Below are 24,736 nucleotides of genomic sequence, written 5' to 3' on the forward strand. Positions count from 1 at the left end.
CCTAAACTTGTCTTCCTTATAAATAAAAATATATATATTTCTTTAGCCATAAATTTAAATAGACCTTGGATTATTATGATTTATATAATCCTATCAAACATTGAACTAAATGAAATTAAAAGGAATAATAAATCTAGTTCTAAAGCAAATTAGATGCTGGAGGAATCGTTTTGATTTACACACAATTTACTATAAAAACTTAACTGGCGGGGTTTGAGCCCTAAACTCAACTTGTGATCCTTATACAGTGGTACCTCGACACAGGATCTTTTCGACATCCGACGTAGAATTTGACTCGCCATTTGTTTCTACATCCGACGACATGCTCTAAATACGGCGACGCAGACGGAGAAATCAGCATAGGTTCCAAGAAGGTTAGTGCAGGTGTTGAAAAGGTAAAATGTCACGCCTACCATTGAAATGAAGGTGGAAATGATAGAAAAATATGAGTGTGGGGTGCACATCTGTGAACTGGCTCAACAATACGGCAGTATAATGTATACGATCTTGACGGTCTTTCTCCGACCTCAGTTCACCAGTCTTCATGAGTTAAGGTGACAAATATTATTGTGGTAACATCGCCAAATAAAATCGCCATCTTCGTCAGGTTTTTATCATTTATTTCAGAACTTGTGAAACACAACATGCCTACTCTCTACCACAGCTGAACATGAAAAGTGAAAGTAAAAAGGCCTCTCTCACTCTGTCAAGTCGGCCACGCGATGCGTTCAGGTACACCACGCAAAACACACTCGCCACATTAGAACCTGATTCGTTAGATTATAACTAGGGCTGTCAAAATTATCGCGTTAACGGGCGTTAATTAATTTTTTAAATTAATCCCGTTAAAAAATTTGACGCAATTAACGCACTTGGCCCAGCTCAGACAGATTTAAATGACAGAGGAGTGAAAGGCCCACTTGTTAATTGTGTTTTGCGGAGTTTTGCTGCCCTCTGCTGGCGCTTGGGTGCGACTGATTTTATACTGTAAGTAATTATTGCCATCAACAATGGCGGGCTACAAGTTTATTTTTTGATTGAAAATTTTACAAATTTTATTAAAACGAAAACATTAAGAGGGGTTTTTAATATAAAATTTCTATAACTTGTACTAATATTTTTCATAAAGAACTACAAGTCTTTCTATCCATGGATCACTTTAACAGTATGTTAATGATGTTAATGCCATCTTGTTGATTTATTGTTATAATAAACAAATACAGTCCTTAAGTACCGCATGCTGAATATTTGTATATCCATCTTGCGTCTTATCTTTCCATTCCAACAATAATTTACAGAAAAATATGGCATACTATATAGATCGTTTGAATTGCGATTAATTGCGATTAATTAATTTTTAAGCTGTAATTAACTCGATTAAAATTTTTAATCGTTTGACAGCCCTAATTATAACTGATATTATTATTATTTATTACTATTATTATTCCTATTTTTATTCATAATTTATTTATTTTGCTCCGTGTAGTTGGTATTTGCAATTGTATCAGCAGTATTTATTAAGGATTTAGTGTAGGTTTTTGGGCTTTGGAACGAATTAATGGCATTATAACGTATTCTTATGGGAAATCCCTGCTCGACATGCGACCAATTCGACTTACAAACAAGGTCCTGGAACGAATCAACTTCATATGTAGATGTACCACTGTAAATAGAAAATTATATATTTTTTTAGTCCTAAACTTAACTCGACCTTAGTCTATGCTTATGTTTTATATAATCTTATCAAAATGTTAACTATATGACTTTAAAGGCTTAATATATCTAGTTCGAAATATGTCTAGCTATTGTCCCTAGCTTTCATGCGCCAACCACGCCCCCTGCTTGAGTACTGCGGGCTGCAGCTGGACCTACCCAGCACATAAAGCCAAGATGGGTCGATTTTAGATAAACGATTGATGCAGAGCGGGTAAACATATTTTGACAGATTAGGTGGCGCTTCCTTTTTTCATGGGCAAAATAAGTAGAGGACAAATGACAGCAAGTTCTGCTCATAAATTTATGAAGTGAAAGTTGAAGTACTGTATATCCTCCGTAGCCGCAATGTTTTTTAAAGACTTCAGATGACAGCAAATGATTCGACTTAAATCAGCTTTGGTCCCACCCACTGACTTTGTTGGGTGTGTTTGACATAAAACAAATTCATAAATTGCTGCAACTCATGTCCATAAAAAAATAATAAAAAAACATTAAATAGTGACATGATTGTATGAAAAGAGAACAGTTATCAAGGTTAATATAGTAACACCCTTGTACAACATTGTACTAACAATTTCTTGGATAATTTGCACAATGCACATAAAAGAAGCTGAGATGGTATCTACTGTCTATGTAAGCAATGCTTTTTGCTGATGGTGCATGACCCAAAACAGGCAAGTCCATGGAATGGAACATTGTCTTAGTATTGCTCTAATAGACTCTGATGAGTAGCAACAAACCAAGCATGGCTTGGTACACAACATGGCTGTGTATAATCGAGAACATCCTAAATGCTCTCTGACACTAATACACGCCTGTGTCTGTTTAGATCCATTGGAATGGAAAGAGGGGTACACACTGTCCTTGCCTATAGTCCTACTGTCTACTGGGTGCTTTTGCATGCCTGTGTAATTTACTAGGAACAGTAGCAGCCTAACCATGTGTTACTTCTGATTGGCATTATAGATTTTTTAGCTAGGGCTGTCAAACGATTAACGTTTTTAATCGAGTTAATCACAGCTTTAAAAAGAATCGTAATTAATCGCAATTCAAACCATCTATAAAATATGCCATATTTTTTCTGTAAATTATTGTTGGAATGGAAAAATAAGACAAGATGGATATACAGTATACATTCAACATACTGTACATAAGTACTGTATTTGTTTAAATCAACAAGATGGCATTAACATTATTAACATTCTGTTAAAGCGATCCATGGATAGAAAGACTTGTAGTTCTTAAGAGATAAATGTTAGAACAAGTTATAGAAATTTTATATTTAAACCCCTACGAAACCCCTGTTTTCGTTTTAATAAAATTTGTGAAATTTTCAATCAAAAAATGAACTAGTAGCTCACCATTATTGATGTCAATAATTACACAGTGCTCATGGTGCTAAAACCCATAAAATCAGTCGCATCCAAGCCCCAGCAGAGGGCAACAAAACACCAAAAAACACAAATAACAAGTCGACATGACACTGTGCTGTCATTTTAATCTGTTTGAGCGGGGCATGTGCGTTAAATGCGTCAAATATTTTAAACGTGATTAATTTAAAAATTAATTACCACCCGTAAATGCGATAATTTTGACAGCCCTAATTTTAACTGTATCTATTGTTAACACGAAAGAAAACATGATACTAGGAAGAATGAGTCAAATTAGAATGGTCTTTGTTGCTGGGTCTTCTAGGGCTAGGCTAATGATTGGAATTTTTGAGTGAGGAACAACTGTATGTAGAAAAATATTCTAAAATAAATGTCGATAAAAAAATGCTTGTGTGAATTCTTATGGATTGACATTAAACAATTATGTGGATCCATGTGCATATATATATATATATATATATATATATATATATATAAAATTTATGAATAAAGATTTTGTTTCAACATTGGTGTTTTTTGTTTTTTTTTAATGTTCTTTAAAATTGTACTTGCACATTGCATATTTGTTCAGTTTGATTGTTTGTGCTTGCATAGCTATTTAATACATAGCATTCCCAGACTATATTCTAATTTCCAATTGAATTCAGTGACCCAAGGGAATCGGAACACTCTAATGAGCAACCCAGAGAAATCCAATGCCGTAAAACGAGCAGAGGTTATAACCACTAAATTGAACATGCAGATTATATTGCTTTTCATTGTGTAGCTTTAAAGAGAAAGCACATTAGTGTTGTACTGATCCATTGAATTCCAACAGTGTTTTGCTTATCATTAACAATCCCTAATGTTTACCATCCATCCAATCATGGTTATTCATTTATCAAAATATTACCAATGATATAATTAAAAGTGATGACATGTTCAGATGAGATCCATGTAAATGAATTCTGAACTCGAAATGATGATTCGCGCCTTTATCATCTCACGTTTTGGCAGCTGAAATTAAAGCTGTAGCTATCAATTATCAAAGTGATCGATTAATCTATCAATTAGTTCAAATAATCGAGTAATAAGATTAGGAACATTTAATGCGGCGCAAAATCTATTTTAGGAGATGTAAAACAAAGGCTAGCTAAGATTACACTTTCAAAAGAGCATTCAATGCGAATACAAAATACAATTCCTGAGTGTTTTTTCAAACGATGCAGAATTGCACTCTCATTTTACAAGCGCAATTAATGCATTTAAAAGTAAATTAAACTACTTGAGCTTAGCTTCAAACGGTATAAAACAACAAAATAACAATTGGCTTAAATGCTATAAATTATAAATTGCTAACTTTTATTTTAAACAAAGCTCTTAACAAATCGTTAAAACACATATTCCCACAAAAAACTGCTAAATATACGCCTAAACTAAATTACGAATGTATAAACAAATCATATTAGCTCAAACAAAAACCTTATGTTGATCTTAACAGAAAGCAGCTAGATCCAGCCATGTTAGATGAGTTATGTAATTTTCATTGTTGCCACTAGAGGGCAGTATATCCACATATTAAATCAACCAAACCAGTCAAACTAAATGCAAACACTTTCAAAACAAACCATTACTACTCTACTCTAATTAACTACTCTAACTACCTCTAAATAAATGAATCCTCGAAGCAGCAAAATTTGATTTTGAGCTTTTTTCTAGTCGAATTACTCAAGTTAATTGATTAATTGTTGCAGCGATAATTGAAATAATCCCAACAAAACCTGACACGATTGTCGTGGAAGTGACTGAATATCTTATCTATTCACAACTGTATTTTGTTAAAATACTATATTTTAACACCCTTTAAAACACTAGGTAACTTTTCAACCTTTATAAAATATTTTCATAACATTTGTGATAGTATGTCGACTAACAGCTAAAGGAATGACACCTCTTTAGGGGGTCTGTATCGCTTTTACCGGCACTAATTAACTTTCAAGAGGGTGGCAGGACCCCTGCCACACACAAAAAAAATACAAATGTGTTGACTGCTTTTCAGCGTACATCTTCCCCCTTTCCCCCCTTCATTATAAAGACGGAAGTCGATGCGAACGCTTTTCCGCAAATTCTGCAAAGATGGCAAAGCAACAAAAGCGACAAAAAGTTTTGTCTGGAGAGGAAAAAAAAAGGAGGCTACCAGGATATACAGAAAAAACATTGGCCCGGCTTTCACTCACTGGCGTGACAAGTTTGGGTGGGGTGGGGAGGTTAGCCACACTAAGCTACAAGGTTGCTAACCGTCATATGCTGTTGTTTAGCCACAAGTGGATCCATTACTTTTCTACGATTCACCCTTCACACAGCCGCTGGAAACAGAAAAGTTTTTTAATCCATCTGCAGGCATCAGGGAGATTGATTTTTGATTGATTGATGATTTTACGACACTGTTTGGGTGTGTGCTGGTTCTCAAGGGAAACGCAGTGCTAGTCCTCATGGGAACCACAGTCTTCCTTTAGGCAAAACACTACCGTTTATGTCCACCGGCATCACTAAAATCGACCAAAACTTAAAACTTACCCTTTGTTGCTTTAAGTGTGCTGTACACAGTCAATAAAATGTACTTTTTGATTCAGGGGCATATTTTCATGGTACCTGGGAATAGATTAGCATCCTCACATTTTGGTTGGTTTGAGAATAGAAAATAATAATGTGAAAATAGTAACTCCATCCATCCATTTTATATAGCGCTTGTCCTTATTAGGGTCACCGCCAGGTAACTGCAGCCAATTCCAGCTGACTCCGGCAAGATCTTGAAAACAAGCTGGACTGGCTGTCAGCCAAATGCAGCGCACCTACATTTACACTAACATACAGATTTAAATCTAAGATAGACTACTTTCCTAACATTCACTTTTCTGTTTTTGGTTCCCAACTTCTGCTGTATTGACTCAACATGAATCATCCTTCCATTTCATGATATTGTGTTTCCACCTTATGTACTCTTGGAAATATACCATCCCTCTGGAACTAAGGATTTGCTGTTTCTCCCAGAAAAGGCTCATAACAGAATAATATTGGCATTGTTCCCTAAGCACTGGCATGTAATATAAATACAACCGACAGATTTGTTCAGATATGCTTAGAGAAAAGGATGCTTATAGCAGGTTTTCATCCATATGATGTTGTCCAACTCCCTATTAGACAAAACTCGTCTCTTTCCTGTTGTTAAAATTCAACAATCACTTTTCAACCAATCAAGAGAATGCACTCTATTTATAACGTGTTAAGAACCCTTCAAAACCGCTCGAGTTAGAGAAATGAAAATATATTTTTCTGTGCTGACCTGAACTGCTCTAAAATTGGGCTAGCTGTCTACATCTTTCTAGAAAGAATGATCTGTCTTTAACACAGAACACATTTGCTGTGACACTTAGAGGTCCTGTGGGTCATGTTTGACCACCTCCTTCTTTCACAACAATGATACTCAATGGTGAATGTGTGGCCATTGACTTTAGTGAGACAAACATACAGACAAAAATAACAATTTTTTTTGTACTACATAGCTCCATACCTGTCAACCCCAGGCCGTCGGCAATTTAACAAATCGTGACGTATGCCCTAACAAATTGGTGACTAATCTTACAACACATATAGTGTGCAATATGAAACAAAAATAAAACTCAATTTTTAAAATAACATGAATTTATTGGTAATATTGTCACATATAACCTGGTGCAATCAAAGAACAATCAATATCGACAGCTACATCATGATTACTAAAATTTAACAGTGACTTTTGTTATAATTGTATGTAGCACTTTTGGCAATTTCTACCATGTCTTGATGGCTGCACTTCATGGCACTTGAGCTCGCAATTCAGTTTGACTTAAAGGTAGTCGTTAGTGTGTCCAACGGCGTACCGCACATCTTGTTCTTCCACATCTTTGCCAGTGAATTTGGCACCAGGCACATCATTTTCGGAGAGAATTGGTAGGTTTAGCTCTGTAATCATCTCCTTCGTACACGATTTCCATTCATTTCATTTGTTTAATGTTTTTTTTTCTCTCCATTTTTTCAAACAAAAAAACAAAAACAAAAACAAAAAAAAACATAGTAACCTTTGCTATGTTTGGAAGTCATTTAATGTTGTGAATTAACAGTTAAAGTTGTTAAAATTGCTCCCATTTTTGCATTAGTTCCCTTCTATCTACTTTCGACATGTGAAAGTTTTAAAACTGTTTCATCATTTAAAGATAGATTCAAGTCAAGATTTTGCCGATTTATGAGTATTTTAGATAAAAAGTTACTTAGGTTTGCTCGGAACGTTCACAACAACAGAGCCTTTCTAAGAAGTCTACTGCTTTAAGATGGCGGCTGTTTACTAACGCCGCCGAGTCAGTCATTTTGCATGTAGTTCTATATGCATGTGATGATTAGGCATAGATTGTAGGCTGTCGGCTACAGTCAGGAAAAATTGGCGCCATCTAGCCTAGCGTCGCGTTTGCTACAGCGTCACAACAAACACTTTTCTTGCGTCATTCAACCAACGTCGTAACGCATAGTAATGCACATTGTCTCGTTGCTGAAACGGTAACGAAATCCGAACGGAGAAAATAAAACCTAATGCACAAAAAATGTACAGATTTTGAACGTACGGCGTACACATTTAAAAATCAGTGCTCACTTGTACATATTACGCTGAAACCGTACAACTTGACAGGTATGTAGCTCACATATGAGTGGGTAAATAATCCAAAATTGTAGACATATTTGTATAAAAATATTGCGACTTAAAAAAAGAGGACTCAAGTGCAGTCTCGTTATGACATCGCATATGGAGAATCAGAGAATGTTTTCTCAAAAGCTTTGACTTACTGTCTATAAAACAATTCAATTTGCATTTTCAGAGTTACATTTCCGTTCAGCTCAGTGGCTGGTCATAATGTCCCTTTGCCTCCAGCAGAGCGCCTCCATCCTCGTCACATGTGCCTGGAAGCAGCTTCACTACCTGGCTGCGCGGCGCCCTGCCTGTCAAACCGACTATCTACCAATCAATCTGTGAGTGTGTCCACCTGCATGCGGCGATAAGGAGCTGTGGGTGGCTGTAGCTCTGACACCAGCTGATTTACGCCGGCCCCTTCCCTTTAGGGGTCCGGTCTGTGTGAAAATCCTTAGCGACTCATGCTGTTTCTCTGTAAAACGAGAGTATATCTCTTTGTCAGTCTGTTAGCATGCATGTCACACCAGCATAATCAAAATAAAGGGGAAAAAAATGACAATAAGGTTCATTGTTCTCATTCACATTTCAACTGTCTTCCATTTGAGTTTAATTGATAATGTGATGATGACATACTGCGTATTAGCTAACAGTGAGAGGAAATTATTTGTATTTGTAACATTTAATACAAAGTTCAGCCATTCACAGCTGTGTCTTGACACTCGGTACGCGATAATATCTCGTTAAAATTATCGTGGCTTTAATTATGCACTCTCATGCTCGCACCTCGAGTTAACGGAAAGCCACAAAAAGACGTACATTCCAGTTGAACGCTAGCGCGAGAATGGCGTAACGCACGCATGCTATTTTTAGACCGTAACGTTGCAATGTAAAGCGGAAGTAAAGCAGAAGTAGGACATTATAGACCCGCCCTCGCATAGAAACCATGTTAATTCTGCTACTTTTCTCTGGTAATCTTTCAAAAACGAACATGCCGATCACACATTGCTTTTTTGAAACTTGTAGAAACGACTCTAGACATTACGACATATGAAGGATGTTTTCTTCATACGTTTCCCGAAACCAAAAACTAGGAGGAAAAAATGTGAAGAATGAATGAATGAACTTGCGAGGACTTTTAACGACAGCTCGGTGAATCCGTTCACATTTCATATGCAGTAAACATTTTGTTGGGGTGGCGTGGTCTTTCGGAGGACAAAGAGGTAAGCCATTTTGATATTTTTAACTTATTTTTTAGCGTGATCTTGTGCTGTGCTGCTTCTGTCTGACAATGAATGACCTAAAAAGAATTAAAATGGTATCTGACTGCCAGTGTTACTTTTCTGTTGTAACAAAAAAAAAAAAAACTTTAGTAAGGGGGAAGTGTAAATAAATTATAAAATAAATTATAAAATAAAATAGAATTAAGATTTGTTATCAATCAAAAAATTAAAAGTGTTCGTTGGCTGTCACTGAGTAGCATTTGCGATCGCTACACAAAATATAAACTAGGCCTGCAAGCAGGACTGAACGGCCCTCGCAATCTAGTTCAACTCAGACGTCACGCAACTCGGACAGTGTGCAGGTCAGGGTGGTGGCAGATCGTCCTCTCTAATCATCTCATTAGAACCTAACATGCTCGAAAGTCGCCTCTTTACATTCACACACCTAAGAGATAAAAACACCTATTGGAGAGAGTACAACAAAAAAGGAGCGAATAAAGAGTCGTCACGGCAACAGACAGAGACATGTGGACATGGGCCGTAAAATAAGTATTTCAAAAGGTCTTGAAACTACAATGACCAACCTGAAAAGAACCGGACATATATTAGAAAAATGAGTGACTTTCTATTGCCACTAGTTGGCGCTGTAGGGTTGATGCAAATGACCCCTACAGGACCCTTCAGACCCTTCAACAAGAATGAGATGTTTGGCGCAGATATGTTGTAGAAGTTATGACTGTTCAAAACTTGTGGTGAGACGAAATGGCTTCAGTCATTTTCACTTCTCCTGTTGGACTCTCTGCTTCAACCAAACCTCAGTATTTTTCATCAGGCACCTGAACACATGTCTTATGGCTCCCCTGATGCAGGTTTCAGGTGAATATATTTTTTTTTCCTTGGAGGAGGAGCCTGTTTAGTAAAAAAAGGCATTTTCTGTTCCCAATAGGGGGCGCTAGGCCTAATGGGTAATGTTTCAATGCACTCGTGTTAAAGGTGGGATCCCGCACATACATGCTAGATATGAAAAAGATTGAACGTTGTGTCAAGGAGCTATTAGTCTTTTACTGAATTGGTCATTTTGCCGAAAAAATGGCCGACTTTGGCACCACGCCCAGGTCAGACCCATGAATGAAAACGCACCATTTTGGAAGATTTTAGCTCTCCTATGTCTCCTGAATAGTCTCACCAATTTTGAAGATGATCCAACTAACTCCCTCTGTGACAAGGTCTCAAATGTGCACCCTGTTAATTGATAAAAATTTCACATTCGATCAAAATACCCGAATTCCTGTTGGGTTTGGCATATGGGTTCTAGAGACTTTTTGGAGTAGTTTTGCACAAGGTATCGACTCCCCAAATTTCATTGCTCTACGTTAAAAAAACCTAATAGGAAACGCCTTTTTGAAAAATTCAAGGGGGCGCCACTGAGCCATTTTGTTAATTTTTTTTTTTGAAACGTCGCAAGATTATCGAAATCCACGCAAAGCCGCATGTTTGTGCAAAATTTGGTGAGTTTTCGTGCTTGTTCAGGCCTCCAAATGTAAACTGTACTACAAGTGGATAAAAATTTCACATTCGATCCAAAATACCCGATTTTCTGTTGGATTTGGAAAATGGGTGCAAGAGACTTTTTGAAGCAGTTTTGCATAAGGTATGGACTCCCCAAATTTCATTGCTCTACGTTAAAAAAACTCAATAGGAAAGGCCTTTTTTAAAACTCCTATCTGTCGCCACTAGTTGGCACTGTAAAGTTGATGCAAATGACTCAGGGTATGACTCTCAACAAGCACGGGAAGTTTGGCGCAGATATGTTGTATATCTGCCGAGTTAAGACTGTTCAAAGTTTTTTGCGAGACAAATCACTGAGGGTCATGAGGGTCATTTTCACTTCCCTGTTTGGACCCCTCCACTTCAACGAAACCTCAATATTTTCATCAGGCACCTGAACACATGTCTTAAGGCTCCCCTGATGCAGGTTTGAGGTCAACAGATCTTTTTCCCTTGGAGGAGGAACCTGTCTCGTAAAAATGGCATTTCCTGTTCTCACTAGGGGGCGCTAGGCCTAATGGGTAATATTTCAATGCACTCGTGTTAAGGATGGGATACTGCACATACATGCCAGATATGAAAAAGATTGAACGTTGTGTCAAGGAGCTATTAGTCATTTACTGAATTTGTCATTTTACCGGAAAAAATGGTCGACTTTGGCACCACGCCCAGGTCAGACCCATGAATGAAAACGCACCATTTTAAAAACTTAAGATCTCATATGTCTCCTGAAAAGTCTCACCAATTTTGAAGATGATCCAACTAACTCCCTCGGCGAAAAGGTCTCAAATGTGCACCCTGTAAATGGATAAAAATTTAATATTCGATCCAAAATAACCGATTTCCTGTTGGGTTTGGAATATGGGTGTAAATGCTTTTTGGAGCGGTTTTGGATAAGGTATAGACTCCCCAAATTTCATCGCTCTATGCTGACAGACCCTAATGTTATATGCCAATTTTAAAATTTCAAGGGGGCGCCACTGAGCCATTTTGTTAAATTTTTGTTGCAACGTTACAAAATTATCAAAATTTACATTTTCCGCACGTATGTGCAAATTTTGGTGACTTTTCGTGCATGTTCAGGCCTCCAAATTGGCCCGTTTTCATTTGCCCTGGTTAAAAAAAAAAAAAAAAATCCTTTGCATAACAATTGGGCCTTCGCACGCTTAGTGCTCGGGCCGTAATTACTCCCAAGAACGGTCAGAGACGTAGGACAACCAGAGGATATAGTATATAAGAAAGACAGGGCTGGTGGTAAAGGATAGCTTGTTGAAACAGGAAAATGTCATTGTCAGTCGCGTAAGAAAAAGGTGTCGATAAAAAAGCTAAGGCTATGCTAATGTCAGCTCGTTTTTGTAGTTGTTGTCTTTTTCAGCATTCGACACTCAAGCCATCTCTTTAACTGAACATTTTTATGTTCTTCCACATCTTTTCAAGTGAATTTGGCACCAGGGACATCATTTTTAGAGAAAATTTTTAGGTTTAGGTCTGTAAACATCTCCTTCGTACACGATTACCATTAATTTCCTATTGGGGACAAACGGCTGCGTGTCCTCCCTTAGCAACAGGAGCTAACGTCATGAATATTAATGAGCGGAAGTGACGTGTTGCTTGCGGAACGCCATTATGGACACAGCAAGCTGACTGACTAGTGTGCTATCCATCTTTTCGACCGTTGTTGTCGTTTGGATTGCTTATTATGGGATGATATTGATGTATTAGACACATTAGATGCTAAAATCATAAAGCCAAGGCTTCAAGGCTAAATACAATAAATAGATTGTGTTATGTACTCACATTTATATGTTCCCTTTATGCATATGGAGCCTTTTATTCTCAGCCAAAGCAGTCATGCATTCACATTCTTTAATCATAATTGAAAAAATATTTTAAAAGTCCACTGCAAAAATGAATAGATAATTGTATTGGAATTTAACCTCTAAAATTCCCCAGGAAATCCTTTTTCTTTGCACTGATTAAAAATCAAGCCAAATCAAAAAATGTATGCAGTTATCATTAAATACATAGCTAACTCCCCATTTAGCCATGTTTATTTACAAAATAAAACACAAAAATCTACATTAACTCACACACCATCTTCCTTTATTATTGTACATCCACCCACATGTCTTTATGCATGCATTTTGATTATCAAAGACTTGAGTAGACAAAGGGAGATCATCTTGAAGTGTCCATTATTTATTATGTACCAGGATGGGTGTCCAAAACTTTTTCAATGAAAAACTACGGGGAAAAAAATGTTTATTTTTCATTCACCTGATTTGACCTACTTTTAAAGTGTCAAAAAATGCACTCTTGTTAAAAAATTTTCTACCCCCAGAAAACAGAGATTTTAAGGTTTCTTATGTATCACACATGCAAATAGGACAATTTTGAAATTTGGCCAAATTGGGGATCTCAGAACCGGACTTCAAGTCACCTGAGTGTTTTCCATCTTATACATACAGTGGGGCAAATAAGTATTTAGTCAAACACCAATTGTGCAAGTTCTCCCACTTGAAAAGATTAGAGAGTCCTGTAATTGTCAACATGGGTAAACCTCAACCATGAGAGACAGAATGTGAAAACAAAAACAGAAAATCACTTTGTTTGATTTTTAAAGAACTTATTTCCAAATTAGAGTGGAAAATAAGTATTTGGTCACCTACAAATAAGCAAGATTTATGGCTGTCAAAGAGGTCTAACTTCTTCTAACGAGGTCTAACGAGGTCTAACGAGGCTCCACTCGTTACCTGTATTAATGACACCTGTTTGAACTCATTATCGGTATAAAAGACACCTGTCCACATCCTAAATCAGTCACTCTCCAAACTCCATTATGGCCAAGACCAAAGAGCTGTCGAAGGACACCAGAGACAAAATTGTTGACCTGCACCAGGCTGAGAAGACTGAATCTGCAATAGGTAAAACGCTTGGTGTAAAGAAATCAACTGTGGGAGCAATTATTAAAAATGGAAGACATACAAGACCACTGATAATCTCCCTCGATCTGGGGCTCCATCCAAGATCTCACCCCGTGGCGTCAAAATGATAACAAGAACGGTGAGTAAAAATCCCAGAACCACACGGGGGGAGGTAGTGAATGAGCTACAGAGAGCTGGTACCACAATAACAAAGGCTACTATCAGTAACACAATGCGCCGCCAGGGACTCAAATCCTGTACTGCCAGACGTGTCCCCCTGCTGAAGCCAGTACACGTCCAGGCCCGTCTGCGGTTCGCTAGAGAGCATTTGGATGATCCAGAAGAGGACTGGGAGAATGTGTCATGGTCAGATGAAACCAAAATAGAACTTTTTGGTAGAAACACAGGTTCTCGTGTTTGGAAGAGAAGGATTATTGAATTGCATCGGAAGAGCACCATACCCACTGTGAAACATGGGGGTGGAAATATCATGCTTTGGGGCTGTTTTCTGCAAAGGGACCAGGACGACTGATCTGTGTAAAGGAAAGAAGGAATGGGGACATGTATCAAGAGATTTTGAGTGAAAATCTCCTTCCATCAGCAAGGGCATTGAAGATGAGACGTGGCTGGGTCTTTCAGAATGACAATGATCCCAAACACACAGCCAGAGGAAAAAAGGAGTGGCTTTGTAAGAAGCATTTCAAGGACCTGGAGTGGCCTAGCCAGTCTCCAGATCTCAACCGCACAGAAAATCTGTGGAGGGAGTTGAAAGTCCATGTTGCCCAACGACAGCCCCAAAACATCACTGCTCTAGAGGAGATCTGCATGGAGGAATGGGCCAAAATACCAGCAACAGTGTGTGAAAAGCTTGTGAACAGTTAGAGAAAACGTTTGGCCTCCGTTATTGCCAACAAACGGTATATAACAAAGTATTGAAATGAACTTTTGGTATTGACCAAATACTTATTTTCCACCATGATTTGCAAATAAATTCTAAAAATCAAACAATGTGATTTTCAGAGTTTTTCTTCCACATTCTCTCTCTCATGCTTGAGGTTCACCCATGTTGACAATTAAAGGCCTCTCTATTATTTTCAAGTGGGAGAACTTGCACAATTAGTGGTTGACTAAATACTTATTTGCCCCACTGTATACACACATGTACATATATATTTTATATATTGGAAAGTAAGTTTATGGCTGACCCTGCATTTTGGGGTAATCAACACGCTTTGCCGCCTCCCACCCCACAAAAGTCAAACCCTGCCTATGGCTTAGCCACAACCCAAACCGTCACAAAGCACTTAAAGGCGGACATAAATAGAGCTTCACTCGTTGAAATACTAGCATTCGCTACTGTGCTAAAATAACAACACATTGTACCTGATCAGCTTTAACATACCAAGAGTAACGTGTTAATTTCAGTGTGAATGGCTGTAATTCAAGGAATCCTATTGTCTCTTCATAATGACATAATGACATAACGACTCTTTGATATGATCCCTCGATTAAACATGATATTATCCTAACTTCCTTTCTTGTAGTGTTGTTGCCAAGTGACTCTGAAATGATACAGTCATAATGAAACAACGAGACCCTGCACGGTTTTAGCTTCCACATGACTGTGATAGAATATCACACTGTATATTCAAAACACCCAGAGCCTGTTTGCTTAGATAATTAAATTCTCAAAGGATGTGAGGAGATGCGGCACGTAAATTAATTTGAGCTGCAGCAACAGAAAGGATTTATACCTCTTTGGAGGAAGGATTCACTTCCAGAACAAATAAATTGGATGTTTTTTTAATTAATTACTGTTCCAGTACGCCATTAAAGAGCATCAGTTAACAGATGACAATGAAATACAGTCAACACTTTTGATGTGTTATGATGACAAAGTAAAGTATCGCTCCTTACTGCGAAAGAGTTAGGGAGGCTGTTGATTGTGTTATTTGGAAGCCCCGCAAAATGTCACATTACTGGCAACGTTCGATGGGATCGGCGCCGCCGTCCACTCCTTGCCAGCCGCAAGTAGGCAACTTTCATTTCATTCCATTTAATCAGTTTGCAAACAGACCAGGAATTAATGAAGTTTATGAACCAAGTTAATTAAAGGAAAAATGTGGACACAAGTGACAATCAAAACTAATGTCTGTATTATATCAAACTCATTATTTTAAAAGATGACCGTACAGTATTGGCATTTGTGTAGAAAACTTTGATGCTAAGGCTTTTATGTCCAATTCTCCATCCCAAGAGGGCTTCAGAGTCCTAGTTGAGATCCCGACTTAGACCATAAAAAATGAAGTTACATATTACTTTGAATGCGTCAGATATAACTGATAACATTTTGAGTCTCTTGATTTAGATAATGTGGGGCTGGATTTAATACTGTCAATTAATCCATTAAAAAAAAGTCAAAAAAAGGTCTACTTGACATGGGCTAACTTCCCCCTGTAATTACAAAAACTCATTATGTTCATTAAGCCATCCCTTGTGTTCGGGGACTTGTTTTACATGCACTGCAAATAGACTGCCACCAGAATGTAGGATAACTGAGGCTGTTCTCTGATGGACATAATGTATTCAGGCTCATAAAAGGGAATGTTGTTTGGGATATTCCCATTTTAACGTTGATCGCAACATGCTGTTAAAAATAAAAACTGTGAGTGAACTCCCGGTAGCACTACGTTTACAGGGAAGGATATCATTGTGACATATCCATGAACGACCCTTTGTCTTTTCTATTTATTAGAGGCCTTGAGCGACACCGTAACAGATGACTAGACGCCACAGCTAAAGGCCCTATTTTTCCCCCTCAAGTTTGGCCAATGATTGTAATTTGGGTGTCAGTGAGAGCAGTGATTTATCATTGGTTGGATTACTTAGTGGGCTACAAGCCGGGTGCTATTCATCTCTGTAGCAGACACAACCTCAGTCAGACAGACACTGTTGTTGCCAATGCAACCACGGAGACTGATGTTGGTGGTGAAAAATAAAGTACCGGAAAACAGTAGGTTTGTTGTGTGCGCACTGCTTAGAGTCCTTTAAATACACTTTTTCTGATATACTAAGCTAAAAAATACAATTTTTACCAATTCTGAGCATTGCTGTTTTCATCAACGATGACGATAACGAAAATATTTTTTCGACGAACAATTTTTTGTCACGACGACGAGATGATGACGAGATAAAAACATGTCTTAGGAGACTAAAACAAAACAAGACGAATGTCATTTTTCGTCTAACGGGACGACAACGAGATGAAAATACGACATAAGCCCTTTTCCAGGGAAATTGCCGTGTAAGGTGACGTGGGATTTACTCTCGTCATTGCTTTCACACATGTCGAAATGTCCCGAGAATGACGTGGGATGGACACTTTCACAGTCTTGTCTTGTGTTGTGTTGCCCACTGGCGCTCTCTGTGCGGGGAGGGCTGCTGGAGCGATTTTATAACCCGGACATGATGTCATTTTTGGTCGGCAAAGGCTGTCACAATGTTGGTCAAATCGTATTTTTTTCCAGAGGGAATGTTCCCGATGTCGTAACTGTAGCCAATTCAAGCTCATCAAGACTGTATTTAATCCCAGGCAATCCAAGAGAAGGATGTCGAGATATTAACTGGCTGCCATTCGACACATCTGCCGCCCTTGTTTTGAAATCCCCTATGATGTGCTAGTATTTAATATTGGCTCTCTGCCTACCGCTTAGGTTAGTACTACTGATCCCCATCGACCTACTCTCACGGACCCATTTGGTTATTCCCCCTTTTCCACGGTCGCGTGTAATTTTGTTTGTATTTAAGAAACCCTTGAACGCTTCCCTCTGTTGTTTTCTGCTTTGAAGTACAACCTTGTTCCCGCAGTAGCAGACCCTAAAATCAGCAACAAAATAAACCACACATTTCCAAAAATGGATAATGGACTCTCTCCCTCGGCTCTACGATCCCGTAGCAATTTAATTTCGTTAGGTTTTCAGTTTAATTTAGCCATTTCAAGATTGCTGTGTTGATGGTTGCGATGTTTGTTTACCGCTTTTCGTATTACTGCGAAGAAAGAGGAAGTGACGATCAGCCCACAATGACATTTACCTCATCAGCCATCGTGACCCGGGAATTTAACGCCTTCTTTCACGCATACCGCTTCACGGGAAAGTCCCGGACATTATTCTAAGACGTGACCCGTGAAATGTCCGCGTAATCTCCGTGTCAGTCGACCCGGGAAATTGTGTTCACATACAACGGCTGCAAGTTTAAGTCCTGCGATTTTCCCAGTTTTTCGGTGTGTGTGAAAGGGGCTACAGTTTTTGTCATATGGTCACAATGAGTTACATTTTCTTATTGTATGTGGAGTACTTGGCTCGTCTCACTCATGTTAGAGGTGCTGCCTGCCCCAATCCTCACCAGTGTTAGAATGCAAGGGCGTAGGTTTGCATAGGGACGGTAGGGACATAACACTACCAACTTTTCAGGATGCTGAAATTGTCCCCACCTACTTTTAAGCGACCTTATTTGCATTATATAATGGCTTTAGTATATAGGTCATTTGGATTGTCTTCCCATAAGTCGTAAGGATAGAATTGATCTGACCTAAGACCTTAAGAGAATTACAGTACTTTCATTAAGATCAAACTTACATCGACCACTTTTCGCCACTTTTCACTTGCTGAATGTGCCAGTCCATTTTTTTCCCTCAAACGCACATTTGATTGGCTGATGACTTGACCCTCCCCCCCCCACACACACACTCATTCACAGCCCGACAGAAATACAACATGCCGCCTCCTCTGCCCCCTTCGAAGACGAGGGATATTAGAAGTTTTTTTTACGCCAGCAGCAGCCACTGTAAGTAATGTAAAAAGACGTCAATGTTGTAGAGGTAAGGAACACACCACAAATTTTGCTACTGAAAGTCAGACCTGCATCAGAGTTTGTATAACATTAATCTTTGTGAATTTCTCAAACTCGAGCATAAAGCTGCGTTGACAGAAGTATCCTCCTTTATCTTTTCTTCTATTAACATTAATTAAACTGTAAGAAATGTGGTGAACTAAGGATTATCCTCCTGTAGATAGTTAACTGCTGATTAACACGTTTGTATTTCTTATGTATGTTAATAAAATTTGTGTTCAAATATTGCAATTTAAATTTGCTGATAAAATCCAGACATTTATTCTGGAAGTTTTCAAAAGTTTCTTCTTAGTTTTTCAAAACGAAGGTTTGAATCGAACGGTATATCACCTGAGCCAATACACATGAAAGTTAGTACAAGTCAAAAAAAGATTTATTTTGCATCGATCATTTGGCCTGTCAATTAATTAGGTTCATACTGGTAAGAAATGTAGCCCTGACCACCGTTCACCCAATCTGTTTGGTCTTATAAATGTCCCGTCCTCAGCAAAAAGTGTACATGCAGGTTGTGCTGTTATATCGTCCCTACCAATGTTGAGATTGAACCTACGTCCTTGTTAGAATGTGCTTCAAGCATGGTAAGATTTGTTTTATCTTGGCAAGAGAGAATATTCAGTTTTGCTTCACACACTAAATGTAACTTGCAGCATTAGCATAACATTTGCGTTAGCTTTAACATTTAGTGTGGCGAGCGCCGTCTTACGACAACTTTTTTTTTTTTAACATACAGTTCGTGGCGTTCCAGGTGGGTATAAAAGAATGTACAGTTTTCCTGCTGAGTGTGTATTATTATCACAAAGTTGCTTTTGTCCTTGTAGACACTAAAATATGTGCTTGTCTGTCAATGTTTATTTTTTGGGGGATGAAAAGATTTGGGTTTTACAGACGAAAACATTTGAGTACACGTTCACTAAAACTAGAGGAAGACGAACACATTTTGGGATGAAATAAAATTTTAAAAAATCAAATAATAAAATATGGCTGAGACTAAGTATTTTCATCCAAAAGACAAGAGAAAATTAAAAGGGCTGCCAAATGATACACTGATTCTGAGTCACTTATAATTACATTTTTTTGTGCTAAGATCATAACCAAATCTAATATACAAATATTATCTACTTGATTTTAATCCCATAGTTGATGGGAATGCTAATGTTTATACATTACAGCATTATTTTATTAGTGCGGTGTTACATTAGGTTAAAGTTGCATTTTTCAAACAATACCATATTTTCTACATACCAAATAATGTCTTTCATACATATTCATGAAACAACATGCTAGTGTATTTGTTCCTTCTCCCAGCCATCTAAACAGCAGCCTGTGCTGCTGATAACACAAGAGGAAGCGTTTGCTTCCCTGCAGGTGAAAAACAAGGTGGACACCTAGATACCGCGCCTCATGCAGCATGCTGCATTTACAATAAAACCTATGTGGCATCGACATAAATCTACAACATGTGCATGTCCAGGATATGCATGACTTAATGCCCTAGCGTGAATGCCAAAAATTCTATTCATTTTGGAGGGGATACACACACACAGTGGAGACGAAGATCATATTATTCAACAGTATATGTGGCCATTTGAAATAAAATGCAATCCTAGCACTTTTTTTTTTTTTAAATGGTGTAGATACATCCTTCTAAAGTTAGTTTTTTAAATTTATTATTATTAATTTTTTCATGTACTTTGCCAGCAAAACCCAGTTGAAGGGCAATCAGCTATTTATGAAAAAAAAAAAAAAAAACCTGCTAGGGTGTAACAATTAAATGATCTGGATTAATATATCGATTGGTTAAACACAATCCAATTGAAATCAATTTAAATGTAACATTGTCATTTTAAGCCATTTCCTTAAAAATAAGTTTCCATTCAAATATCTAAAATGTTTCAGCAACAAATTATAAAAATATAGAAATCAAAATTGCTTTGTAATATTTATTTGCTTTAGGTGAAATATTATTGATTGTGCTAAATGTGTACATAGTATTGGAATAAATCGATTGGACGCCTTTGAATCGAATCGAACAGCAAATGTATCTTTGTCCGAGGAATCAATATCGCATCGTAATCTCTCGGTTCCAGTACATTATATCCGTAGTGCTGTGAACCCAAACTCTTAAAGTTCTTTAAATACATTGCTGTTTAGCTACTAGTGAAAAACAATTATCAAGCGCTAAAATTTTCTGTTAATTTTAGGGATGTACCGAAAGCAAAATTCTTGGCCTAAACCAAATATTGGAAACACTTTGCCGAAAAAACGAAATACCGAAAAATAACCATGCATATTTTTCTTATTTATTTATTTGTTTGAAAAAAAAAAAAAAAATCATTATTTTCCAACTAATGCCCTTTTCCTTAGCATTGGTTCTGCAACCCCGGAGGCTCGAGAAATTTAGTTTGAAAGGTGCCGATTCTGAAATCCTATAGGGTGTGTTCCCGGCGGCAGTGAGCATTTGGTAAGTAACAAGTAAAGCTCTTTACAAGGCTATTACAATCTCTCATACTCATTAAAATAAGACTCTTTGTTTTCTTGGTGCAACAAGTGGAATCGATCAAGAGCCAGGCCAGTCGGCTGAGTTCTAGCAACGACGAAGCCGAGCAAAGTCGCACCCGGCCGGATTGAACGGCGACTGGCAGAGGGGGGTGTGGAAGTCTCGGGAAAAAAATGTGACAAAAAGAAGTGGTCGTGCTATAAACATATTTTACTAAACCACCACAAATGCACATGTATGCATTCAAAAACTATTTGTATACGGTTAGCTTGATTAATCTCCAATACTCACGTATGGGCTCAAATGCACTGTACTCGATGTGGCGTGTGACATCAATGGAAAACAACTTCAGAATGTGTGTTTAACAGCGATGAAGCAAATTTCTTATATTTAATAATTTATATATTTCTTTGACACCTCAAAATACTTCCAAACCGAGGAATGTTAGCTGCGAACCAGGGAAGAGGGCAATGTGAATTCGGGCCGTCACGCCGTGTTTTGATGATGTCATCAACAGAGGACTAAGATTTGTCACACTATTTGGTGGTAAACTTTCGGTCTTTTAACCGAAAACCAAAAATGGCACTTTTAGCTATTTTCGGACGAAAGTTTTCGGCACCAAATATTTGGCCACATTAAGGCTAGGTTCATACCACAGGCCTTAAAGCGCATACGACAGGAGAAAAAAAGTCTTAAATGGCATTGTTATGTGAATTAGAATCATATTTTGAGACGATTCGACTATATACAACAATTTAGCAAAGCGCAGATGACGAGAAATTAGTCTTTTAATCTGCCGGTTAGCCACGCCTACCATTATAGGGCTTTAGCGTCCCCAACAGGTGGATGACGTCAGCGGTAGACTGGGCTCATCGGTTTTACTATTCAGCCCACTGAGGGGGAATTATTCAGAACGAGGAAAACGCGATGAAGAGAGCCGCAAAATGTCATTGTTTCAGTCTCTCTACTCCAATATTTTTACAGGTTTTTTTTTTTTTTTTTTTTTAAATCAAAGTATTTTTCCCCAATAGCTATATAGACCCTACTCACCGACGTCACAGAATGACGTGTCACTGTATCCGGCCGCCATATTGTCTGTCTCTGTTTAGCCCTATTCTCAATGGTTTCAATTAGTCGTTCAGTTTATAGAGCAATTCATGGAAGCCCCAGTGCTTTCAGACGCTGTAAACTCATTGGCTGCGTTGCATAAAAGGCGTTATGTGGAAAAGCTTCAGTCTATCCATTCGCCAGATCCATATTTGATGCCTAAATCGATATTTTTCGACCCGCTGTCTTCGCCCTCTCTGCCTGACATCTGCTACCCTGATATCTACAACTATCTTTTCCACAGAAACTCGGCCTATTCTCACGAAACTTTGAAAAACATTAAGAGCAGCACTCTAAGCAACATTACCCTGTGTGATTTCTAAAATGGCGACAATCAAAAAAAAAAAAAAAAAGTTGACTGCGATGGGCGACGCTTCAAGGATAGGTGGATATTGGACTATTTCTTCAATAAAACACGCAACAACTGTGTCTGCCTCATTTGCAAAGAGACCATCGCTGTTTTCAAAGAGTTCAATGTGACGCGATAATAACAAGACACGCTGACATGTACGACATTACAGGGAAGATACGCAGCGAGAAATTATAGCAACTTGAAGCTACAGCAGCAGTATTTCGCATAAGCCCGAGTGTCGAAAGAGAACGCCACAAAGACGAGACTGTTGAAATTATAAATTAAAAAATAATAAAGCAAATGTGACACACAGAAGGGCTTGCTAACATTTGTTTAAATATATTGTTCTATGTAAATCAGCCAAGGTAGCCCCCCGCATTTTTACCACACCAAATCTGGCCCCCTTTGCAAAAGGTTTGGACACACCTTTTTAACTGATGATCCATAGACGAGGCCAGCTTCTTTCACTTGGTACCAGCTAAATATTATTCAAAATGTAATGATGGTGGAAGAAATAAGCATCTTGAATTTGAAACTGTATGTTGTCGGCGATTAGACTCACAATGATATTAATTGTGGTTGTCAGCCCAAAACCCTCTAAATATATATTAAATGCATCTTAACAGATATAAAATGACTACTACATAATCCGTGGTAATCGTTTGGAGCCCAGTTTTCTCGTCGAATTGCAGCAGTCCATCTCGCTCTCCTCTCCGGGTCTCTCGGATTACGGTAGAACTTCAAGTCTCTCCGTCTATCTTCTCTGTTATTGCAACCAACCGCCACACACGCCTTCACCATTTTGATTATTAATGTTAACGAGCAGAAAAACACGCCGTAATAGGAGGAATTTACGTAGCGGTAATGCATCAAGACTACGAGTAGACGGACAATATGGTGCGGAGGCGTGGTTGTGACGTCATGTGAGTAGGGTCTATAAATGTCTTGAGAAGGACCAGTCAGCCCATCGAGGGGGAACTATTCACAACGAGGAAAACGCGACGAAGAGAGCTGCAAAATGTCATTGTTTCTGTCTCTTTACTTCAATATTTTTACAGGATATTCTTTTTATCCAAGTATTTTCCCCAATTGCTAAATAAATGGCATGGTCATGACAAATAACAGTCTTGTGCTAAATGGAATATGAAATAATAAAAATGCATTTATCCACATTTATTCACATTTATTTGCAAAATCACACATAACTTGCCTGGATTTATTGACATGACGACTGGGTTGTCGATTGTCTTTGCGGATCGGCAAACCGCCCGGCGGAGAGCAATGCATAGTTCGTTTCCCGGAGGAGGGTGGCTGCAGTTGTTGTGCAGCTAACGTGCTGCTAATGTGCATGAGGACAGCTTTTTACATGCCTATCAATGATCAAACGTAAGTAGTCCTTTATTTAAAGAAAGTCTGTAGTGTTTACTTTGTAATCGCTGTATTCGTATTTGACATAATACAAAGCAAGATGTTTACTCACTTCCTTGTAAGTCCAATGGTCCCACAGTAAATATCCACGGTGAATGGGAACCTTTTGAAACTCCAAAAAGGCGCATACGCCTCTCCCTCATACAGAATGATTTTTCTGCAGCCGTTTGGCTGGCGTGATGCGATAAATAAACGTATTAATTCGCAAAATCAGCTGAATCCTTCGTCCTCATACACAACAGTACGCTGTATAGTGAAGTTGACGTCTTCTACCGTACACGTCATAGCGCCCTCCTCCTCAATGCAAGACCGAAGCCGGAGGTCACTCATTTTCATGGCGCGGGATTCAAAAAAACTAAATAAATATAGCGATCGCTTCCACACACATCCAAGCGGTCCATATCATTCAGGAGCATAAAATACCACGTGTATTATGAAATAAACATGGTTTTTTGTGTCACATGCACTTTAATGCATGAATCCAATTTTCTCGTGTTTTTCCGACTCCAGTGAGGCATTAACTTGACGGTCTGAATGTGACAAGTCGCATGGAAGTGGGCCATTTCAAATCCAATCTGGGTCACTTTCATAAGTGGTTTAATTCCGATGTGGGCCACATTTTTCCAGAATGTGGCGGCGGTCTGAACTGTCAAGTCTCCCAAATCGGAATTCATGCAGCAATTACGTCAGAAAAAAGCGAGAGAGACAGGGCACCACAGTAGTGGTGCAGCTGTGCATTAGCGTTAGCTCCTAGTTTGAAGGCGGCTTTTGGGGAAGGAGTGGGCTTGACAACAGTCTTAAAAAAATAAAATGAGTTGGGGATAAGCCTGAGAATGGTCGATTTTCTCTCTGTTCCAAATGAGCAATATTTCAAGATAGCTTATACGGCCGTATGTGTGTGTGTGATGTGTAGTCATTTGTTTTGATGCTCCTGCGCATGCGG

General features: G+C 38.3%; 1 protein-coding gene across 4 annotated transcripts in view; it reads right to left on the minus strand.

Moving 5' to 3' along the window:
- Positions 1–24,736, minus strand: part of adarb2 (adenosine deaminase RNA specific B2 (inactive)) — a 615,589-nt gene that overhangs the window by 190,789 nt on the left and 400,064 nt on the right. For 3 of the 4 annotated variants that reach the window (XM_057823819.1, XM_057823822.1, XM_057823818.1), the window contains one exon: positions 8,159–8,278. The exons of the other annotated variant lie outside the window; for it this stretch is intronic. In XM_057823819.1, coding sequence (XP_057679802.1) covers positions 8,159–8,278 — 120 coding nt within the window. The remainder of the gene's footprint in view (positions 1–8,158; positions 8,279–24,736) is intronic. 4 annotated transcript variants of the gene reach the window in all.

The sequence above is a fragment of the Corythoichthys intestinalis genome, chromosome 20 (assembly GCF_030265065.1).
Source record: "Corythoichthys intestinalis isolate RoL2023-P3 chromosome 20, ASM3026506v1, whole genome shotgun sequence".
Taxonomy (NCBI): domain Eukaryota; kingdom Metazoa; phylum Chordata; class Actinopteri; order Syngnathiformes; family Syngnathidae; genus Corythoichthys; species Corythoichthys intestinalis.